At 58.6% G+C, this 18,040-nt stretch overlaps 10 protein-coding genes across 12 annotated transcripts; 6 read left to right on the forward strand and 4 right to left on the reverse strand.

The window, feature by feature from the left end:
* Nucleotides 1–1,795: 1,795 nt before the first annotated feature.
* On the forward strand, nucleotides 1,796–2,711 carry SDRG_01474 (hypothetical protein). The gene has a single exon (XM_008606999.1). It carries the CDS (start codon nucleotides 1,870–1,872, stop codon nucleotides 2,644–2,646), a length of 777 nt encoding a protein of 258 aa, XP_008605221.1. The 5' UTR covers nucleotides 1,796–1,869; the 3' UTR covers nucleotides 2,647–2,711.
* Nucleotides 2,712–3,263: 552 nt separating this feature from the next.
* SDRG_01475 (hypothetical protein) lies at nucleotides 3,264–4,082 on the reverse strand. The gene is made up of 3 exons (XM_008607000.1): nucleotides 3,763–4,082; nucleotides 3,609–3,718; nucleotides 3,264–3,558 (listed from the first exon to the last, which is right to left on the reverse strand). The coding sequence occupies exons 1-3, from the start codon at nucleotides 4,064–4,066 to the stop codon at nucleotides 3,391–3,393; spliced, it is 582 nt and encodes a 193-aa protein (XP_008605222.1). The 5' UTR covers nucleotides 4,067–4,082; the 3' UTR covers nucleotides 3,264–3,390.
* Nucleotides 4,083–4,316: 234 nt separating this feature from the next.
* On the forward strand, nucleotides 4,317–4,917 carry SDRG_01476 (FK506-binding protein 2). The gene is made up of 3 exons (XM_008607001.1): nucleotides 4,317–4,586; nucleotides 4,641–4,654; nucleotides 4,714–4,917. Exons 1-3 carry the CDS (start codon nucleotides 4,335–4,337, stop codon nucleotides 4,868–4,870), a joined length of 423 nt encoding a protein of 140 aa, XP_008605223.1. The 5' UTR covers nucleotides 4,317–4,334; the 3' UTR covers nucleotides 4,871–4,917.
* Nucleotides 4,918–4,944: 27 nt separating this feature from the next.
* Nucleotides 4,945–5,971, reverse strand: SDRG_01477 (hypothetical protein; the record flags this gene model as incomplete). The annotated part of the gene is made up of 2 exons (XM_008607002.1): nucleotides 4,945–5,863; nucleotides 5,922–5,971. 2 exons carry the CDS (start codon nucleotides 5,969–5,971, stop codon nucleotides 4,945–4,947), a joined length of 969 nt encoding a protein of 322 aa, XP_008605224.1.
* Nucleotides 5,972–6,184: 213 nt separating this feature from the next.
* Nucleotides 6,185–7,206, reverse strand: SDRG_01478 (hypothetical protein). 3 transcript variants are annotated; one of them, XM_008607005.1, is made up of 7 exons: nucleotides 7,068–7,206; nucleotides 6,942–7,015; nucleotides 6,836–6,894; nucleotides 6,713–6,790; nucleotides 6,600–6,670; nucleotides 6,501–6,550; nucleotides 6,185–6,449 (listed from the first exon to the last, which is right to left on the reverse strand). In XM_008607005.1, exons 1-7 carry the CDS (start codon nucleotides 7,185–7,187, stop codon nucleotides 6,245–6,247), a joined length of 657 nt encoding a protein of 218 aa, XP_008605227.1. In that variant the 5' UTR covers nucleotides 7,188–7,206; the 3' UTR covers nucleotides 6,185–6,244. The 3 variants fall into 3 exon arrangements, with proteins under 3 accessions (XP_008605227.1, XP_008605225.1, XP_008605226.1); XM_008607003.1 differs by having other exon boundaries at nucleotides 6,713–6,894; XM_008607004.1 differs by having other exon boundaries at nucleotides 6,501–6,557; nucleotides 6,713–6,894.
* A 282-nt stretch (nucleotides 7,207–7,488) lies between these two features.
* SDRG_01479 (ribosomal RNA assembly protein) lies at nucleotides 7,489–8,797 on the forward strand. Its single transcript, XM_008607006.1, has 3 exons — nucleotides 7,489–7,604; nucleotides 7,656–7,919; nucleotides 7,970–8,797. Exons 1-3 carry the CDS (start codon nucleotides 7,524–7,526, stop codon nucleotides 8,738–8,740), a joined length of 1,116 nt encoding a protein of 371 aa, XP_008605228.1. The 5' UTR covers nucleotides 7,489–7,523; the 3' UTR covers nucleotides 8,741–8,797.
* A 151-nt stretch (nucleotides 8,798–8,948) lies between these two features.
* SDRG_01480 (hypothetical protein) lies at nucleotides 8,949–11,104 on the forward strand. The gene has a single exon (XM_008607007.1). It carries the CDS (start codon nucleotides 8,994–8,996, stop codon nucleotides 10,893–10,895), a length of 1,902 nt encoding a protein of 633 aa, XP_008605229.1. The 5' UTR covers nucleotides 8,949–8,993; the 3' UTR covers nucleotides 10,896–11,104.
* A 6-nt stretch (nucleotides 11,105–11,110) lies between these two features.
* On the reverse strand, nucleotides 11,111–12,906 carry SDRG_01481 (hypothetical protein). The gene is made up of 4 exons (XM_008607008.1): nucleotides 12,648–12,906; nucleotides 12,157–12,598; nucleotides 11,480–12,099; nucleotides 11,111–11,429 (listed from the first exon to the last, which is right to left on the reverse strand). Exons 1-4 carry the CDS (start codon nucleotides 12,849–12,851, stop codon nucleotides 11,166–11,168), a joined length of 1,530 nt encoding a protein of 509 aa, XP_008605230.1. The 5' UTR covers nucleotides 12,852–12,906; the 3' UTR covers nucleotides 11,111–11,165.
* Nucleotides 12,907–14,051: 1,145 nt separating this feature from the next.
* SDRG_01482 (hypothetical protein) lies at nucleotides 14,052–15,947 on the forward strand. Its single transcript, XM_008607009.1, has 2 exons — nucleotides 14,052–15,364; nucleotides 15,409–15,947. Exons 1-2 carry the CDS (start codon nucleotides 14,094–14,096, stop codon nucleotides 15,881–15,883), a joined length of 1,746 nt encoding a protein of 581 aa, XP_008605231.1. The 5' UTR covers nucleotides 14,052–14,093; the 3' UTR covers nucleotides 15,884–15,947.
* Nucleotides 15,948–17,498: 1,551 nt separating this feature from the next.
* Nucleotides 17,499–17,916, forward strand: SDRG_01483 (hypothetical protein; the record flags this gene model as incomplete). The annotated part of the gene is made up of 2 exons (XM_008607010.1): nucleotides 17,499–17,815; nucleotides 17,889–17,916. The coding sequence occupies 2 exons, from the start codon at nucleotides 17,499–17,501 to the stop codon at nucleotides 17,914–17,916; spliced, it is 345 nt and encodes a 114-aa protein (XP_008605232.1).
* Nucleotides 17,917–18,040: the final 124 nt, after the last annotated feature.

An 18,040-nucleotide genomic window follows, 5' to 3' on the forward strand; every position in this document is an offset into this window, starting at 1 on the left:
GGAAGACCGCGAGTGCGAGTGTCGTTTCCGACCAAGAACACTCCACTGTGACCGCCTCGTCGGCTCTTGCCAAAGGTAATATGTCATGGAACCGCTGTTGAAATGAGTTATTAACATGCAATTATATAGTGACGATGGTGGACTTCCTACAGCGCTCGTGAGGTTTGGCCGGTACGTCAAGCTGAGGGCGCATGGTCGGGGCTCGGGATTGAGTTGGGAATGAGGTAGCGAGCACACCAAGGGTCGGCGCGTAGGGCATGGAGCGACTCGTCAAGCGAAGGCACCACGGCGCGGCGAGCCAAGTGTCGGATATGCAGTGCTCATCATATCAACGAGCACCTTCCAGGACGTCTGGAAGCGAAGACTTTCGAGAAGAGCCTCCCGACGCCGTCATGTTTCACGCTCAGATCTTAGGTGTTGCTTCTCCCAGATCTTTTGCGTTGGCTTGACCCAGCTGAGGCGTTGGCTTGACACAGATCTTGAGCGCGCATCATTTCGCTCGACCCGGGCTCGCGACGTCCAGTGGCATCAACGCAAGGTCAACACCACCGTGGACGACCCGAGGAGTGCCCGACATCTACATCATTGTCCTCTGCAATACGAACAACCACGCGAATGGCGACGTGTACGTGGCCGGGCTACTCGCAGCCAAACTTGGTTCGAAGCTTGTCAAGGATGCCAACAGTAGTGCAAACGTCCGGCCCTTTCTGCCCCCGGGAGCTTGCAAAACGGTGCTGTCGAAAGTATTGCGTCGCTGCCTCGGTGCGGGCCCTCGTTATTGCAAGGGTATGTAAGACCCTTGGTTATTGGCAGCGACTGCCTCGGTCGCCAAGGCCAACGACTATTTTGGTGGCGCGGGGCGTGGAAAGCGACCGTCACGAACCGCTGACCACGGTTTGGGACTTGGCATGGCTCGTCATTTCCTAATCACGGCTCGTAACAAATCCGTGGCTTTGTCGTTGAGCGGCCGTGCACTTTCTCAGGCTCGTCGTTTTGTGATGTGGCATCATCCCAAGGCATTTTGACGCTTCCTCGATGTGCCGTACAGTGCATCTTTGGACGCCGCAAGCGAATGTCTTATTGTCTTAGGCGTTGGTGGACGATGCCATTCTTTCAACAGTCTCGTCGCCGAGTTCACTGGCTTTTGCAACGCTACTCGCATCGTTTTACCTTCATTTCCCGCGATTGCGGTCCACAGAACCACTGCCAACGACGCATCCCATGCATTTCGGAGCGTAATAGCAGTCTCGTCGCTTCCTTTCGAAGCGCTGAAAGCCTCGTCTTGGCGTCGCCGTGGCGCATCGGAGCCCTCGGATCTTCCGCCGGCCCCACATGTTGGACGTGCACCACCGGCGGATGACACACTGCCCGTGATGGGCACCGCACGCCTTTGGATTGGCTAAAAAGGCCGCCGAGCGCACCAGCTGCCTCAAACGAGCCAATCCGTGGCCGCCAGCACATAATTGGTCGACGCCAGCTGGTGAAGCTCCACGTCAAAGTTCAGCAGCCGATTTGGCTCGGACCTGACCCGCGACGCAGCTGGTGGGCCTGGAACCACAAGTAGCTCAAGGTACGGGCCGAGGACAGGCAGAGGGATCCCATGTGGACTGGCTTGGAGCCAGCTGCTTGGCCTGTCCCTTCAACGATACGCCAATACAAGAACCAAGTGTGTGACTCATACAAAGCGCCTCTCGATTCGGTGGGTGATTTTAAAGCCAAAAAGAAAAGGGCAATTTCGGCCGTCGCTCGGCGCACCAACCCATTACTCGACAGCCGCCGATTCTATCCCAGACGATGTCAACGAATCAACTCGTTTGATTTTTCATCTCAGACCATTCTCCCTTTTCCCTCGCCGCGCCCAAGCCGATCATGACCACGCACGTGCAACTCGCGACGCCGACGCCGGACCACTCGAGCTCGGACATCAGTGTCGCTGTCCCGCGTTCGACCCTTGAGGTGTTGCAGTACTACTTTTCCGGTAGTCTGTACTGGATCGGCGGCTGGTGCTTCTTGGCGGGCTCGATCCTCTACTACCCGCGCTACTACACCCTCTACGACATTGAAGGTGAAGGCGCGCTCATCGGCGCATGGCTCTTTGTCGTCGGGTGCTTTACGTTCCTCATCGGCAGTTGCTGGGACGCGTACTGCGCCAAGGGGTGCGAAGGGACCTCGAGCCTCCGGTTTTTCCCGCTCATCTGCTCGCTGTGGAACGTCGTCGGCTCGGTGCAGTTTGTGATTGGCGGCTTTTACTTTGTGCCTGTCGTGTACGCCACCGCGCCGTCGGCCGGTTGCCTCCTCTTCATTACGGGCTGCTCGTGCTTTGAGATTGCACTCTTGATTGACATTGCGCGCATGTTCCAAGTCGGCTCGATCCGCGGCCAGGCGTGGTGGTACATTGCGGCCGTCTTCAACATCCTCGGCAACATTTTGTTCATCGTTGGCAGCTACTACTTTCTCCCCAAGTTCCTCACGGCCACCGACGACTCGGAAGAAGCGCTTGCGATCGCGACCGACAACTCGGTGTTTGCCATCAACAACTTTGTCGTTGGCTCGATTGCTTTCGTGCTCGCGCCCACGGCCCAGCTCATTGCGCTCTACCTCGAGCCGGCCGTCGTCCCCGAGAGCGCCGACAAGGTGATCGTCTAAGCCGTTCGCTCGTCCGTAGTGTCATGTTAATATCGCGTTAGAATATATATATTGGTCAGCTAGTATCTGGGGTGTCTCGAGCTGTTGGCTGGATGGTGGAAGCGTGGGGCGGTAGAAAAGCCTGGCAGGTCGTCGCGCATCCGAGGTGACACTAGGACGATGCTACTGTAGCCAGGTGGTATAACTGGACGACATGCAACCATCCATCACGGCAAGGTCGTCGAGCGATTTGGCTGGCGTTTCCTTGTCCCCGAAGCTCCTCCTCAAGTGATAGCCCTAGCGTGCTCCTGCGTGATGTCCAACCACCTCCAAGTGGATGATCGCTCATCCAACTCGGAGTGCGAAGAGGAATATCGCCCATCTTGCTTCGCTGGAAAACTGATAGAGGAAGAAGGTCTTTGGCGCCCTCGCTATCACTACGCAACGTACCGGTACCGGGAGTAGCATCCCATCGCTGCCAGATCTCGTCCCGGTATCGCAACCAACTATCATCGCCAGTTCTCAGCGCAGCCAAGTCGAGCGCGGTATGTATGATCCTAGAGCGAACGTGGCCCCGCCGCCAGGATCGAGCAAGGCTGGCTTGTGATCGGGGCAAGGACCACAGTGGTGATCGAGGGAGCGAGGGCGATGGCTTGGCTGGTAAGATCATTATCGCCCACACGGTCGATGGTGTAATACGTTTATTCATCGTCAAATCCTGGGCCGAAAAGTAAGAGCAAGAGCGTCCTTCGTCGTACGTAGCGCTTAGTGGCGGTGCTCCTTGTACGAGCAGTCGCTGATCACAACCTTGGTCGGGTTGACGCCTTCCTGGTTCAAGCACGCGACCATGTTCTTGCGGATTTCGTCGGCCAGGTTGCGGTCGCGGCTGCGGAGCCAGAGCTCAAAGCGGTAAGAGTGCGAGTCCTTCTTGTTCTACAACCAGTCGCAACATGACGCATCGCACCTGGCACCTAGCAAGGTACCTTATGCACGACGCGGGCGCCCGTGACTTCGTTGGTCGGGTCAATGGTTTCGCCAATCATGCCGAGCACGAGCTTGTCCCAGAGCTCGTCGAGCGGGCCTGCCTGCAGCTCTACACGACCACTTAGCCTGCGTTTCGCCGCCACGCGAGCGTACTGATCGAGAGCTGCCACTCGCCGCCGCTCATGTTGGCCGAGTCCTCCCACTCGGGGCGAATGCCTTCCTTGAAGACGGCGAAGGACTGCACGGAGCGGTCCGTGAACTTCTTCTTGACGACGCCGTCATTGAGCACCTGGGAAGGCTTGGGGATGTTGTTCCAGTAGCCCCAGAACTCCTCGACGTTCGAGAAGGTGCAGAGGCGGTGGAGGTTCTCGCCGTAGTTGCTCTTGGAGCTCTCGCGCAGCTCCCAGATGCTCCACGCGGACTCGAGGGCGTGCGTCTCCGTCGGCTCGGTTGCCATCGTCGCTATGTCAAAAATGGCTGTCATTTTTTTCAACGGCCTAGCCTGTATACAAAAAACAAGCTATTTTATAAAAATACAGTGTGGGGCGCCCATGAATGGCAGTGTATCCGGAAATCCGGATACAAAGAGGTGGCATCTGCCGAAACGAATCGCTTCAAGGCCGCACGATTTACGGATAATGCAACGGAAATTACGGATACGGTGGCGTGTCCGGATACGCTCGGATCCACCCTGCCACGTAGCATTTTCAGAGTTGGTGCTCAAGATGCGCTTTGCCACGTGTGCTCTTGCTGTGCTCGCTGCGCTCGTCGCCGCGAAGGAAGACTTGGCGCCGACGGCGCCGCTGCGCATTGGCGTCAAGTACCGCCCCGAGTCGTGCGACCGCAAGTCCGAGAGCGGCGACCACCTCTCGATGCACTACACGGGCACGCTGCGCAAGGACGGCTCCAAGTTCGACTCGAGCCGCGACCGCAACCAGCCGTTCGAGTTTACGCTCGGGTCTGGTCAAGTCATCAAGGTACGTGCATCGCTTGTAGCCACCGCGGCTATGGTTCTGATTGCCTCTGTGTAGGGCTGGGACCAAGGGTAGGCTGCTGCCGTCACTGTCGACCGTTTGTTTTTCATCTCATGTGTGTCTTGTCTAGTTTGGTCGGCATGTGCGTCGGTGAGAAGCGCCGCCTGACGATTCCGTCGGGCATGGGCTACGGCGACCACGGCTCGCCGCCCACGATCCCGGGCAAGGCGACGCTCGTCTTTGACGTCGAGCTCCTCGCGATCAAGAACGGCAAGACAGAGCTTTAAACGCCGCACGACCTAATGTATTACACAATCGTATTGCTCGTCATACATCTGTGCACTTGTTCTACTCCACCAAACTACGGCCGCGAATCTCGCGCCGTGCGAAGGTCCTGGGCTTGAAACACCGACTCTTGCTCGAGCTTGCGCTTTGAGATATCCGACTTGTGGAACCGAGCAAGGACTTTTTCTTCAAAAGCCGCCTCTTCGGCCATGCGGTCCACGTCCTCGGGGCTTGGCGCCGCGCGCTTGTCGTCCCAGAGCATTGCCCACGAGGTTTGCAGCAGCTCCTGTGCAGTCTCCATGAAGCTCATACTTTCTCGCGTTGTTGGCAAGCTTTCAGGGGATGTTGGCTTGGGACCGGCTAGGATCGACGCGGCTTTGGCACGCAGCGCGTCGGGTGCTGCGTCAAGTGACGAGGGCGACGTCACGTCGGCGAGGGTGGCCCAGAGGTCATCGATGTGCAACGGCGTTGCCTTGCCATCACTGTCGTTGACGAGCTTGGCATAAAACTCTTTCCAGGACGTTTCCCACGACTCGAGCGAGAACAAGTCATCCCACGTCACCTCGTCTTCTTCGTCCCACATCTCGCGCAGGCGGACCCAGAGCGCGGCAACGCTCCACGTCGCAGGCGCCTCGCGAGTAACTTCCGAGACCTCAGTGTCTTGCTTTGCGTCGTTGCTTTTTGGTGCAGCCGCGTCTGTGCTCAAGGGCGTCTCGGGTGTGGCATCGCCCAAGACGGCAATTTCCATCGAACGCAGCCGTGCTTGGAGCGTGTCAATCTTGGCGGCCATGGCTGCGAGCTCTGCTTTCCGCTGGGCCTCCTTGCTGTCTTCGATCTCGACTTCTGCGCGCGCCTTGGCGAGCATGACCAGCCGCGCCGCCTCGTTCTCGCTCTCCATCTCGATCTTGACGCTGTGGAGGTACAGGCCGACCATGGTGCCAGGCCCAAACATGATGAAGCCGTAGAACGCTAGCCGCGGACCCGAGACGAGGTCGCTACGCATAGAGAGAGCACGTGAGCCAATGCAGTGGAGGGACAGTCGAGCCAACGTACTCGAAGGCGCGCGCCGGCGCCGCCGAGAAGAGCTGCTTGAAGGACGCCATCGTTGGCCACTGGCATCCGGATGACCGAGCAGGATAGAAACACCCAACTCGCAGCCGATGCATCGATTCAAGAGGCCAAGCACATTGCACGAGATCCAGAGTTGTAGGGATCAACGGCTCATTCACGCTCTAGTGGTCTTGCACCCACGCGTTGGGCTGCTGCCTTCAGGCCAATTAGCCGCATTTAGTCGATAGGCCGATGTCAGGTGGCGTTTCTAGTGTTGGGAGGGTACGACACGTGCGATAATGTAAAGTGCAGCGGATCCACGTCGATTAGACCATGCTATGCACGCGCGACTGAAAGTCTGCTTCAAGCTGCTGTAATCGTTCTTGGGCTTTGTACAGCGTGGCGTTGGCCAGCTCAAGGTTGGGCGGGAGGTCCTGGAAGCGATCGACCTTGGCGCGGACCTCATTGTTGGCAGCTTCGAGTTGCGCACACTGCTGCTCGAGGTGCACGAGCACGTCGTGGTGCAAGGACCTACGCGCAGCACATTGAGCTAGTATCGTCCACCTCGTTGGTGCAGCGTACGATGCGACGTGGAAGTAGCCACGGTCCGCGAGGTTCTTGTCGAGCTTGGCCTACCGTCTGGGATCGTCGTTGCGCCAAGCAGCATTGTGAGCGTATTACAATCTCCTTGGCATACACGGCGTGCTTCCCTGTATATTCTTTGAGGCGACCGTCCATCGTTGCCACATTCTCTACACCAAAATGTCATGACGCAGGACGACATGAGATCGCACCGATCGCATCACGCTCTTGGGACGCAGCATCAAGCATCGCAAGCATGTGCTCCATCTCCCGCAGCTCGTTGTGCAGCTCTTGCTTGCGCTTGAGTTGCTTTGCTTCGTGGCGGCGCCACGTACTCACGGACGCATGGAGCGCGTCGTACTTTTCGCACAGGTCGGAGATCGCAGCCACATACCTAGTGGATATGGTAAAAGCACTTCGGGCTTATAGCGATGTTTGTACGCGCTGACGTCGGTCGTATTGAGCTCGAGCACACTCGCCGCTTGGGCCATGAGGCGGATGTGCTTCTGGCTCGCCTACGAGCCATCACCCCAGTCGGCGCAATGGAGGCGCGAAGGTTTCACCCACCGAGGACAAGTCTTCCTCGCGCAGGCCAATGTACTGAAGAAGGTCGGCGTGGAGCGCATGCTCGCGCTGCATGTCTTTCCGCAGGAGCTGCCGCACGGCTTCAGCGCTCTCGGTCGTCATGCAAATCTTTTTTTATATTCGGCATCTGTGCCACATCCGCAAGCTGCATCCTGACCACAACACGTTGTGGCGCGCTTTGCTATCGCACGCAACAAGCCCACAGCACCTCGATCCTTTCAGCGTTGACGCTCGTCTGCAAGCACGCTGGCTATTCCGACGGTGCATTGGGCTCCACTTACGAGGGCGATGCTACCGTCTCTAATTCGGCATGTGCCGAAGATACGATGAAAGAGGTAGTGTGTCGAATATATCGAGTATGAGAGGGCAACGAAACGATTGGTGGAATCGACTGGAGCAAATTATCGGATCGGACCACAGCCCATTTCCGCAGCAGTCATGGCCGAGCCGCCGAAGAGCAAGAAGCACCGCAAGGACAAGCCGTGGGACACGGCCGACGTGGCCCACTGGAAAGTCGACGTACGTGCTTTAGGCCATGCTAAGCGAACTTGGCTAATTCGATGGCGATAGCAATGGAAGGAGGACGAGAACCCGACGGGCATGCTCGAGGAGAGCTCGTTCGCGACCTTGTTTCCTAAGTACCGTGAAAAGTACCTCCGCGAAGTGTGGCCGATCGTGACGAAAGCGCTCGATGCGTTCAAGATTGTGTGCGAGCTCAACCTCATTGAAGGCTCGATGACCGTGCGCACGACGAAGAAGACGTCCGACCCGTACATCGTGCTCAAGTCGCGCGACCTCATCAAGCTCTTGGCGCGCTCGATTCCTGTCAACCAGGTACTTGTGCTTCGTGCATGACCAGCAGCTTACTTGTGCCATGCGCGTAGGCCATCAAGATTCTCGAAGACGAGGTGCAGTGCGACATCATCAAGATCGGCGGTCTCGTGCGCAACAAGGAACGCTTCGTAAAGCGTCGCCAGCGCCTCGTCGGTCCTGACGGCGCGACGCTCAAGGCGATCGAGCTCCTCACCAACTGCTATGTGCTCGTGCAGGGTAACACGGTCTCGGCCATGGGCCCGTACTCGGGCCTGCGTCACGTGCGCAAGATCGTCGAGGACTGCTTCCACAACGTCCACCCGATCTACAACATCAAGACGCTCATGATCAAGCGCGAGCTATCGAAGGACCCGGCGCTCCAGGGCGAGAACTGGGACCGGTTCCTCCCCGTCTTCAAGAAGAAGAACGTGCAGACGAAGAAGCCGCACACGGTGCGCGAGAAGCGCGAGTACACGCCGTTCCCGCCTGCGCAGATGCCGAGCAAGGTCGACAAGGAAATCGAGTCGGGCGAGTACTTTATGAAGGAGCACGAGCGCAAGGCAATGAAGAAGGCGGCCAAGCAGGCAGTCAACCTCGAAGCCAAGGAGGTCCGCAAGGCCGAGAAGGCGGCGACGTTTGTCGCGCCGAGCGAAAAGGAGACGCAGAAGAAGCGCAAGCGCCAGGAGGACACGGCCGCGACCGGGCCGTCCGTGCACGAGCTCAAGGCCAAGTTCCTCGCGCAGGGCTCGACGCTTTCGGACAAGAAAAAGACCAAGCCGACGTCGTCCGTCAACGACTTTGTCGCGGGCTCCGTCTCGAAAGCCAAGAAGAGCAAACAGTAAATTTGAGTTATATACTACCTACGACTAGTCACGTTGCCTTCCACAACTATACTGTCCATACGACATGTCATTCTGATGGCATTGCACGCCTCACAGCTTCGAAAGTTAGCGTCAAGGCGGAAGCTTTATGGCACGCTTCTCCTCTACTTACTATGCTACTCTGACGCCACTGCTCTCACTCCTATCATCCGCATCATCATGAACGCGTCGGTTTCACACGCTCTAAATTGACATTGCAACTGCGACCCACACGATGCACGCGCGGGTCTATCCGTCGAGCTCGGGTGAGGCGCGGCCGTGGGTGGGCCAAGGCCTCGTGCTCGCCATCCTCTACCTCGTGCTCGCAACCATCGTGGCGCTCTGCACGTACAACCTCGACCGCATCGCCAACACCCCGGTTCCGCTCGGGCTCCAGATCCATACGTTCACGTACAACCAGTGGAACGTGCCGATAACGACGCTGCTTCAAGGCACGACGACCGTTGCGCTCTCGGGGCCGCTGACCAACGACACCAACTCGCTCAGCGACCTCCTCTACAAGGCCTGCGGCGAGCAAGACGCTGCGTGTGCAGCAGACTTTTTGCCTGCGACCAACCGCATTTGGGGCCACGTCGCCAAAGCGTTTGTATCGATCCCGGACTTTGACCAGCCGCGCTTCCAGGACAGATCGCAGAGCGTCACGATCCAGCACATTAGCAACCTCAACGGGTGGAACAAGGCGACCGCGCAGTTCTCATTGCCGGGCCATGACATGGCGATGACGTGCATGATCCGACGAGCTAGCTTCCGGCGAAAATCGGCGCCCGCGGCAACGCCTTCGACGATCGACACGCTCGCCTTTTGCTCGCAGCGCACGTTTGATCCGAACTGGGTTTGCGAAAACGATGTGGCGCCAACGGTCCAGACGTATGCGATCCAGGTCAACCAAGGCAAGGGCGTGTACGTGGGCGTCACGCCGCGCAACCAAGTGCACTTCAACCCTGGCGCTGTCGCCACCTTGACGGGCAACGGGACGACGTTGCTGGAGACGATTCCGTCCATGGACGAGTACGGTGCCGGCATCCTCTCGATGAATGCGCCGTGGGACGTGCTCACGGTGGGTAGCTGCACGACGTTCAACAAAGCGACAGGTCTTGGCTGGCTCATGAAGGTCAAAGGGCTCGTGACAATGACGTGGAAGTGCAATTCGCTCATGCTCACGAATGCCATGACGCTGTGGGCCCTCACGCTCGACTTGACGGCGATGCAGATCGTATACCTCCGGCGCAGCGTCATCTGCTGCGGCCCCGTGTACATGGCCAAGAACGTCGTCGGCCTCGTCATCCTGCTCGTGGCGTTCTATGGCAACAGGAATCTCCAGACGCTCACGACATTTCTGTACATTAGCCCGAGCCATGACGCGGGCTTCTTTGCCTACTGCGGACCTGCGCAGCTCGCGTCGATCGTCGGGATCATGACGGGGACGCTCGTCCAGATGTGGTTCAATCCGCGTCTGGTGACGCAGACATGGCTGCTGCTGGTCTTTAGTCTTCTCAACGGGGTCCTGGTGTTTGTGCTCGAAGCGTTCGTGTTGCCGTCCTTGAACCATGAAGTGCCGGGACCGTGCGGGTCCCCGACCGCCACCAACTGCATTGCGTTCAGCATGATTGAGCACACGCACTACCTTTCGGCCGTCGCGTCATGCGGCGTCATCGTCCTCGCCATCTTCAGTGTCCAATGGGACGCCAAGCGCAGTGCCAAGCGCAGCGTGCATACGCACATTGACCCGACCCACTCGTTGCTGAGGTACTTGGCCGTGACCGACCTAGCGTCGATCGTGACGTCGCAGCGCGGACTCACCAAGGTTGTGCAGCGCGGCGACAAGGAACTCGTCGCCGTGGATGCTGGCGTCCTTCTCATCAAGAACATGGTCGAGGTGTCCCAGTCCGCCATCACGCGCACGTCCAACCTCCAGCTCGAGCTCATCTACCGCCACGTACCGTTCGCCTGGCTCCAAACCTACATGAGCCGAGCCATCGGCTCCGTGCTTGTGGTGCATATCCATGACCACATTCTTTTGCAGCGATCGAGCTACCAGTACCTCGGCGACATCCTCACAGCACGTGAGGACGAGGACGCCGAGAAGGATGACTCGATCAAGGGCTATCTTCTGTGAGTTCTCATCGTTGTCGCTGGATGGTCAATAGCGTAGTGTCTTTGATGGCATCGCGGTTGCAAGAGCGTCAGAGCACTACGTATGTGGTTCGTTTTGCGCTCGCCCAACTCAATTACTTGCCAGAGCGATATGGGGCTACACTTTGCACAGATAGCCCCTTTTATTTGGCTTCCCTGGACCATTTTCTCTCAACACAGCCTCGATCACGTGTCTAGCTTGTGGATGAAAAGTCGTTGGATTTAGGAGAATACGGGAAGGACCGTCGACAACCTACTGTGGCGCGATACGCCACGCCGAGAGGGGCAAGTGCTGCAGCGCAACGAGGCGCTTGTAGGCAAAGACGAGCCAGAGAACGCCAAAGAGCGTGCAGAACGCGACTTCGGTAAAGTAGCCGTCCCAGAGCATCGTGCACGAGCCACCGGCCCCTTCGCAAGCCACTTTGGCGTGGTGTGTCTCGCAGGCATTGGTGTCGTCCCTCGAGCACACGCGGGTTGTCATCGAGTCGACAAACGCAAGGCTCAGTGAGTTGGGCCACTAGACAATTTAGGTGTTATAGCGAGACGGACTAGAGACATGGAATGCACCTTGGAGCCGAGGTTGGAGACCGTATTGAGGTACGTCATGTACGTGCCGCCAATCGACGGGTCGCTGACTTGGGCAAAGAAGGCCATTTGCGGCACGTACATCATGTTCGCTGCGAGTTCGTGGAGCGCTCCGGAGGCGAGAATGAAGAGGTAGTAGTAGTAATGCACGTCTTCGTGGTGGCCCATGACGGTCGGCGTCGCCGCCACGATCGCGGCGTAGAGCAGGCCGACGACAAGGCGGCACGGAATGCCATAGAGGAAGAGCTGCAGCGGCGCGTCCTTGCGAATGCGGTGGCTAAAAAACACGGGGAGGAGGATGCCGAGTGGCACAAGGATCGGCGTGAGCATCGCCATCTTTTCTTTCTGAAGGCCATACTCAACGAGCTTGAGCGCCGAGACGGCGTCGGTCGCTGCAAACGCGACCTTGACGGTGAGCAGCACCGCGGTGAGCGAGAGGACGGACGGGAGCCGGAGCACCGAGAGCATCTGCTTGTACGTCTCGAGGATCGAGAGGCTCTCGGCGGTCTCGGGTTTCTCGGTCTTGCCGAGCCAAATGAAGAGCGTGGTGCCAAACATCACGTAGCCCCAAAAGCCCATAAATCCAGGCAAGGTCACCATGCCTACAACAATGCAGCGTGAGAGCGGTAATGGAGGCTACGGAAAAGGGGAAGATGTACCTGCGTCCGGGTTGGGCGCCGACCGAAAGTACGCGTCGCATGTCGATGGGTCGTAGAGAGCGAGAAACCCGACGTACGCGATAAAGTACCCGAGCGTTTGGCCGACCGAGTTGCACGTGGACGCGTACCCGACGTTCTTGGGGTGTAGCATCGTGAGCGCCCAGCCATCGACCGCAATGTCCTGCGTCGCCATGAGCGCGTACAAGACAAAGAAGAACGCCGTGAGCGCGACAACGTCGGGCTCGTCCATCGCGAGGACGCTGCCGACAAAAGGGCCGCCAAACACCATGAGGCCAGCACAGAGGAACTGGACAGGAATGAGCCACGACTTGCGCCGGCCAAAGGTCTCCGAATAGATCGCGTCCACGATCGGCGCCCACAGCAGCTTGAGGCTAAACGGCCATGACACCAAGCTAAACGTTGCCTGCTCGGCGTAGCCGACCTAGCCACAGGCGTGGGTGCAACGAACGGGACGCGACGTCTTGTCGTACCTTTTCTTGGAGCAGGAACGGAATGCTGGACGAGAGGCCCATCGGAATGCCTTGCAGCGTGTAGAGCACGAGCAAGATGAGGATGGACCATAGGTCGCTGTGGCTCGCATCTTCGTTATGAGCCGCCGTATCGGTCGTCGGCGGCGGCGGGGCGGTCTTGGTCGGCGGCGCCGCCTTGCGCTGGCGCAGGCTGCTCTTGGCCATCGTGTCGGGAATGAGCAATCGACCACCACGTGGCGTGGAGGATTGCCGCGACTCGTTTCGACCAATCATATGGCGCTGTTGACGTACTACGGATAAACAGAGAATATCCGGAACCGAGCGCATTCGAGCTCTTCAGAGCGGACACCTTTCACACCGGCATTTCACACACGCACGTGATTCAAGTGTATTTCACACGGTAGGATCGCGTTGCAGTCGTCGGTCGACAAGCTACTCGGGGCTATGACCATGCGCCACTGCACTTGCCGCAACACCATGACCGTGCAGTCGACACAGCCTGCGCCGTCGGTGGCCTAGCAGCTCAAGAGCAGAGTCCTCTTCTCGCTGTGCTGCCCCCTCTCGGCGCCTCCGCCATCGTCGGTTGTGTTGGCGCCTTTTCGTCAAGAGGTTGGCGGCGGTGATTGCGCCGGTCGACTGCGACGCATCGTCCCATTGCACCGTTCCCATGTTCCTCCAATTCGTACCTGCAAGGCAGGCTCCTGGCCGCACATCTCACTTTTGCCCTCCCCTCCCATCGCCTGTCGTTGCTCACGCTCGCAAGACTCGTTGGTCACACGGGACAATGCGACGCGCTCGCTCTTTTGCATCGCCGCCACCAACACGACAATCGACAAATGACGTTGAGCCATACGAGCTGCCGCTCAGCGAGCGCAGACTTGGCGTCGACCGCACGCAACACAGAATACGCGTAAAGCTACCAAGTCTTTTCCGCGTCGAGTTGGCTCCAAACGAAGTCGTCTCTTCGCCCCATGTGGAGGCTCACATCAGATAAGCAAGGAATTGTGTGGACGAGGTACACTGACGGCGTGCGACACCTCGCCCACGCGCGTCATTTCTTTCCGCCGCGTCGTAGCTCGTCGATACCAATGTAGGAAGTGCGCCACAAGAAGGACATGGCGATAAGATCGCGCTGCAACTCAAAAGGTAGCCACTAAGATCTATGGAAGCGGCGTCAAAGCAACGGGCGGTCGTCGGTGTCGCTTCCAGCGGTTCAAATGTGTAACGGCAGGTGGTTCGGTCACCTTATTTTAGATTTCACAACGGCGACTTACAAACACCAAGTACAGATCAACGATTTAAATTAAATTGGTCGGGCCAGCTGGCCGCACTTGAGCGTGTCAAACGCCGCACTTTACGGAGATGCCCGTGCAATGCGTCGGCGACCCGACTAAGTCCGCGTGGCCGGCAAACTGCTTGCAGGCTGGTAGTAGACAAATCGACGCGATGGCTCCGTCGCAGTGGCCGCTGGACAACGGCAGCATTAGCTCCCCCGCGCTGCGCTGCGGCTCCAAGAACGTGGCCTCGTGCCTGCGCCGCGTGCAGCGCAGCGCCGTGCTCTTCGCGGTCCGCGTCTCGAAGCGGCCGCGGCTATTGCGGTTGCTTGGGCTCCTTGTCGCGCTCGGGCTCGGCGTCGCGTTTTGGTACCACAAGTACTTCAACATCAAGCCCGTCTTCCGGAGCGACATGGACAGCACGATGACGACGATCCCGCACTTCAACGCGGACCAGATCCATACGCGCTGGACCGACGAGTCGTTCGAGTGCATTGGGTGGCACGAGACCGACACGTGCGAGCCCGAGAACACGTACCCGCGGCGCGAGCTCGCCAAGATGCGGTCGTGTTCCGAGATGGTCGAGCGGCGCAAGGCGGGCTACTGCGAAGTGCGCAACCGCACGAGCGGCGCTATCCTGCGCCTCATGGTGACCTCGTGCCGCAGCATCGTCAACCGCGACTTTACGTGCGACATGGCCCGGGACTTTTCCGAGTTTTCGCTCCTCGCCAAGCACTACCAGCATTCGCCGATGGCCACGTCGCTGACGCTGCCGACCGCGCAGCAGCACCCGCCGACGAATGCGATCCTCATGATCGTGTACGACAAGGTGCTTCCGTCCGCGTACGCTGCAATCCGCGTCTTGCGCGACCACGGCTGCGAGATCCCGATCGAAATGTGGTACCGCCCCGATGAAATGTCGGCCGACGTGCCCCTCATCCACGAGCTCACGCGCGACTACAACGTGCACATGCGCGAGATCTTTGACAAGCGCGCAGTGGGCTTCCACACCAAGCCGCACGCAGTGTACTACAGCGCGTACGACAATATCTTGCTCTTGGACGCGGACAACATCCCGGTGCGCGACCCGAGCTACCTCTTTGAGGACCCGACGTTCCTCCGGGACGGCGCCGTCTTTTGGCCCGACTATTGGCAGCCGGCGAACTCGCTCTTTGACGTGCACAGCCACTCGCTCGTGTGGCAGCTCCTCGGCATGGACTTCTGGGACCAATTCGAGCAAGAGTCGGGCCAAGTGCTCATCAACCGCCGCAAGGCCAAGGACGCGCTCAACAAGCTCATGTACTACTCGACGCACGAGCCGCACCTCATCGATAAGCTCTCGCTGGTGTGGGGCGACAAGGACCTCTTCCGCCTCGCGTGGCGCAACACGTCGACGCCATACCACATGATTGAGCGCCCGCCGGCCATCGGCGGCATCTACAGGTTCAAACGCCTTCTACTTCGGCGTGGTCGTAACTTGAGTGTAGCTATGCGAAGCGGGTATTCTGCGGCCTCGCCATGGTGCAGTACGACCCGACGGGCAACATAGTCTTCTTCCACCGCAACTCGGTCAAGCTCGACGGATCGGCCAACCAGCCGCACACGATCACGCACATCCAGCAGTACCGGTCGTCGCGGCCAGCGTCCGAGTACCGCGTCGGCCAGATCATCGCCGAACTCGACCAAGAGAGCTGCTACCACATTCGCTCCAACAAGACGATGGACGGCGAGTTGCCGACGTTCATTACGCCCATCGAGTACACGCCGTACGCGGCGATCGAGCCGGCAGCGATCAAGTATTCGATCGTGGGCCGGAAGCTCCACGAGGCCGGCATGGCGCATCTGCACTTTGGCGAGTCGCTCGTCTACCTCTGCGTCATTGGCGCCGTCATTCTCGTCTACTGGCAGTACATGAAGCGCGCGCAGGGCAAGCACCTGCCCGCGCGATGGAAGTCGTACTGATGAGGCGAAATGCGATCGGTAGTGTAGAGTACAGTAAGAAGATGAAGATGCGGATGATTGCATGCGTTCGAGTCTTGGTGGCATCCCGCCACGCATTCGACCACGTCGTTCCTAGTACCAAGGAGCTCCACACATGCACATGCAGAGCTCGCATGCATTATAACTCGTTGTCCATAGCCTCTGCATGCGCAGACGCTACCTAGCCGTGAACCACCATCAAACGCGTCGTCGACAAGCCCAGCTGCGACGATCTCTCTGCTTCAACGCTCGGTTCGTATTTCGTCCAGGGCACACAAGCCGATGCGAATCCCGAGCCGCGCGTTCGTAGGTGGAATACCAACGCGGTTGCCTTGAGAAAACCGAGGGTCTTGCTGCGTATGGAGGACGTGCTAGTACGGGGACGCTCCGTGCGAGGAATCGCGCACCTGTCTCATTATCCCATGCGGCGCTCGGGGGCCAAGTGCGGCCTCATACAATGGATCAGGGCTGGGCGTTCGTTGCCGTGAATATTGTGGTTGAATCAGCTCGTTTGGTTTGGCTACTGTGAGGAGGCTTCCGCGGGCGCTCGACAGGCGGCAGAGAAGGACCCGCAGAGTACACATCCCAGACAAGCAAGCCGACGTTCAAGAAGTTGTCGCGTGCATTTCCACAAGTAATTGGTACTAAACAAGAAGAAGTCGGATAGCTGCACTTCTATATTCTATCCAGTATATGGCCGACCGATGTTGAAGTCGACCTCGTTGCTCCAGAAACGAGGGGCGATGGTTGAAGGCGACAAACACATGTCGAGTGATACTGCTAACGCTGGTGCGTGTGACGTGATGAGAAATGTGGTACTGCTCCATCCCTGTCCTGTCCGGTCCTTCGGCGCGGATTCCTAGTAGGTGTGATTCGAACGCGCAGAGTATTTCAAAGCCACGCACTTCTCTGCACCTTCTTTGGCTTTTTTGGCTTGGGTCGTCTGCCGTGTGCCGGGTTGTTGCTTGGTATGGCTCGTAGCTTGGTGATCGTTCGCACTGGATGTACGAGATCGAACGGGCTCTTCTGGTCCGACCGAAGCCTTGTCGTCGTCGTCGATGAGGAAGAACTCCAAAGCAGGAGGAGGACGAAGAAGCGGGGGTTGTCCGGCTGCGCACATCTGCCCCTTCTTTGCGAGCGTTTGATCATCCACCTCTTTCGGCGCGGGATGCCACTGCGCTGGCGATCGCTTTGACGCGCCAGCTGGTGCTATCAGCGATCGACTACGATCTTAGTTCATAGAAAAGACAGGCGTGTTGTCATGTTGTAGTTTGTGGAGCTCATGGACGAGTCGGCTGAAGCGGCCATATCGCCGTCGCTAGTACTTGGGACGTCGTTGCGAGATAACATCACCACCCGCGTGTACGCAGGCGAGGATCGGTGCGAGATGGATATTTGCGAGGCTTATCCGGGTGGGCTCCGGGTGGGACGTTATCATGGGCGTAGGACGCTCCCATTGAAGTTCAAGCGCGATCGTGCTGGTCCTGCGTGAGTAGCCACCCACCTAGACTGCAGACGCTTCCTTGAAGCCGCCACGCAGCTTTAGCTAGTGTCATCACTTTTGCTTTTGCTTTGGCCTTGACAACCTCCAGCTACCATGGGCCTCGAAGACGGCAAGGACTACGAAGCGGTCGCGACGCCGATTGACAAGGGCCTCGACGACGAGCCCGCCGTCGACAAGCATATCGAAGGCTGCTCGATCCCGTTCATGATTCTCCTCTGCGCGCCCAAGATGGCCATGAACATGGCCTGGGCCGCGCAATGGGCCGCCCTCGGCCCCGTGCTCCAGATCCTCCTCGACTCGTCGTGGGTCCAGGTCGTCCAGCTTGTCGGGCCTACCTCCGGTCTCCTCGTCGCGCCGACGATCGGTGTCCTCTCGGACGCGTGCACGTCCAAGTACGGTCGTCGCCGCCCGTACCTCTTCTGGGGTGCGATCACAAGCGCGCTCTGCTGGCTCGTCATGATGCACGCTGTCGACATTGGTGAGGCGCTCGGCGACACCAACACAACCATGATCAACAAGTACGTCGCCGACAAGACCGAAAATCTCATCGACCGCAAGTGGACGACGGTCTTCACGGTCCTCTGCTACATTTGGATGGACATTACGTGCAACATCACCCAAGTCCCGGCCGGTCT

Source organism: Saprolegnia diclina (assembly GCF_000281045.1).
Source record: "Saprolegnia diclina VS20 unplaced genomic scaffold supercont1.3, whole genome shotgun sequence".
Taxonomy (NCBI): Eukaryota; Oomycota; class Saprolegniomycetes; order Saprolegniales; family Saprolegniaceae; genus Saprolegnia; species Saprolegnia diclina.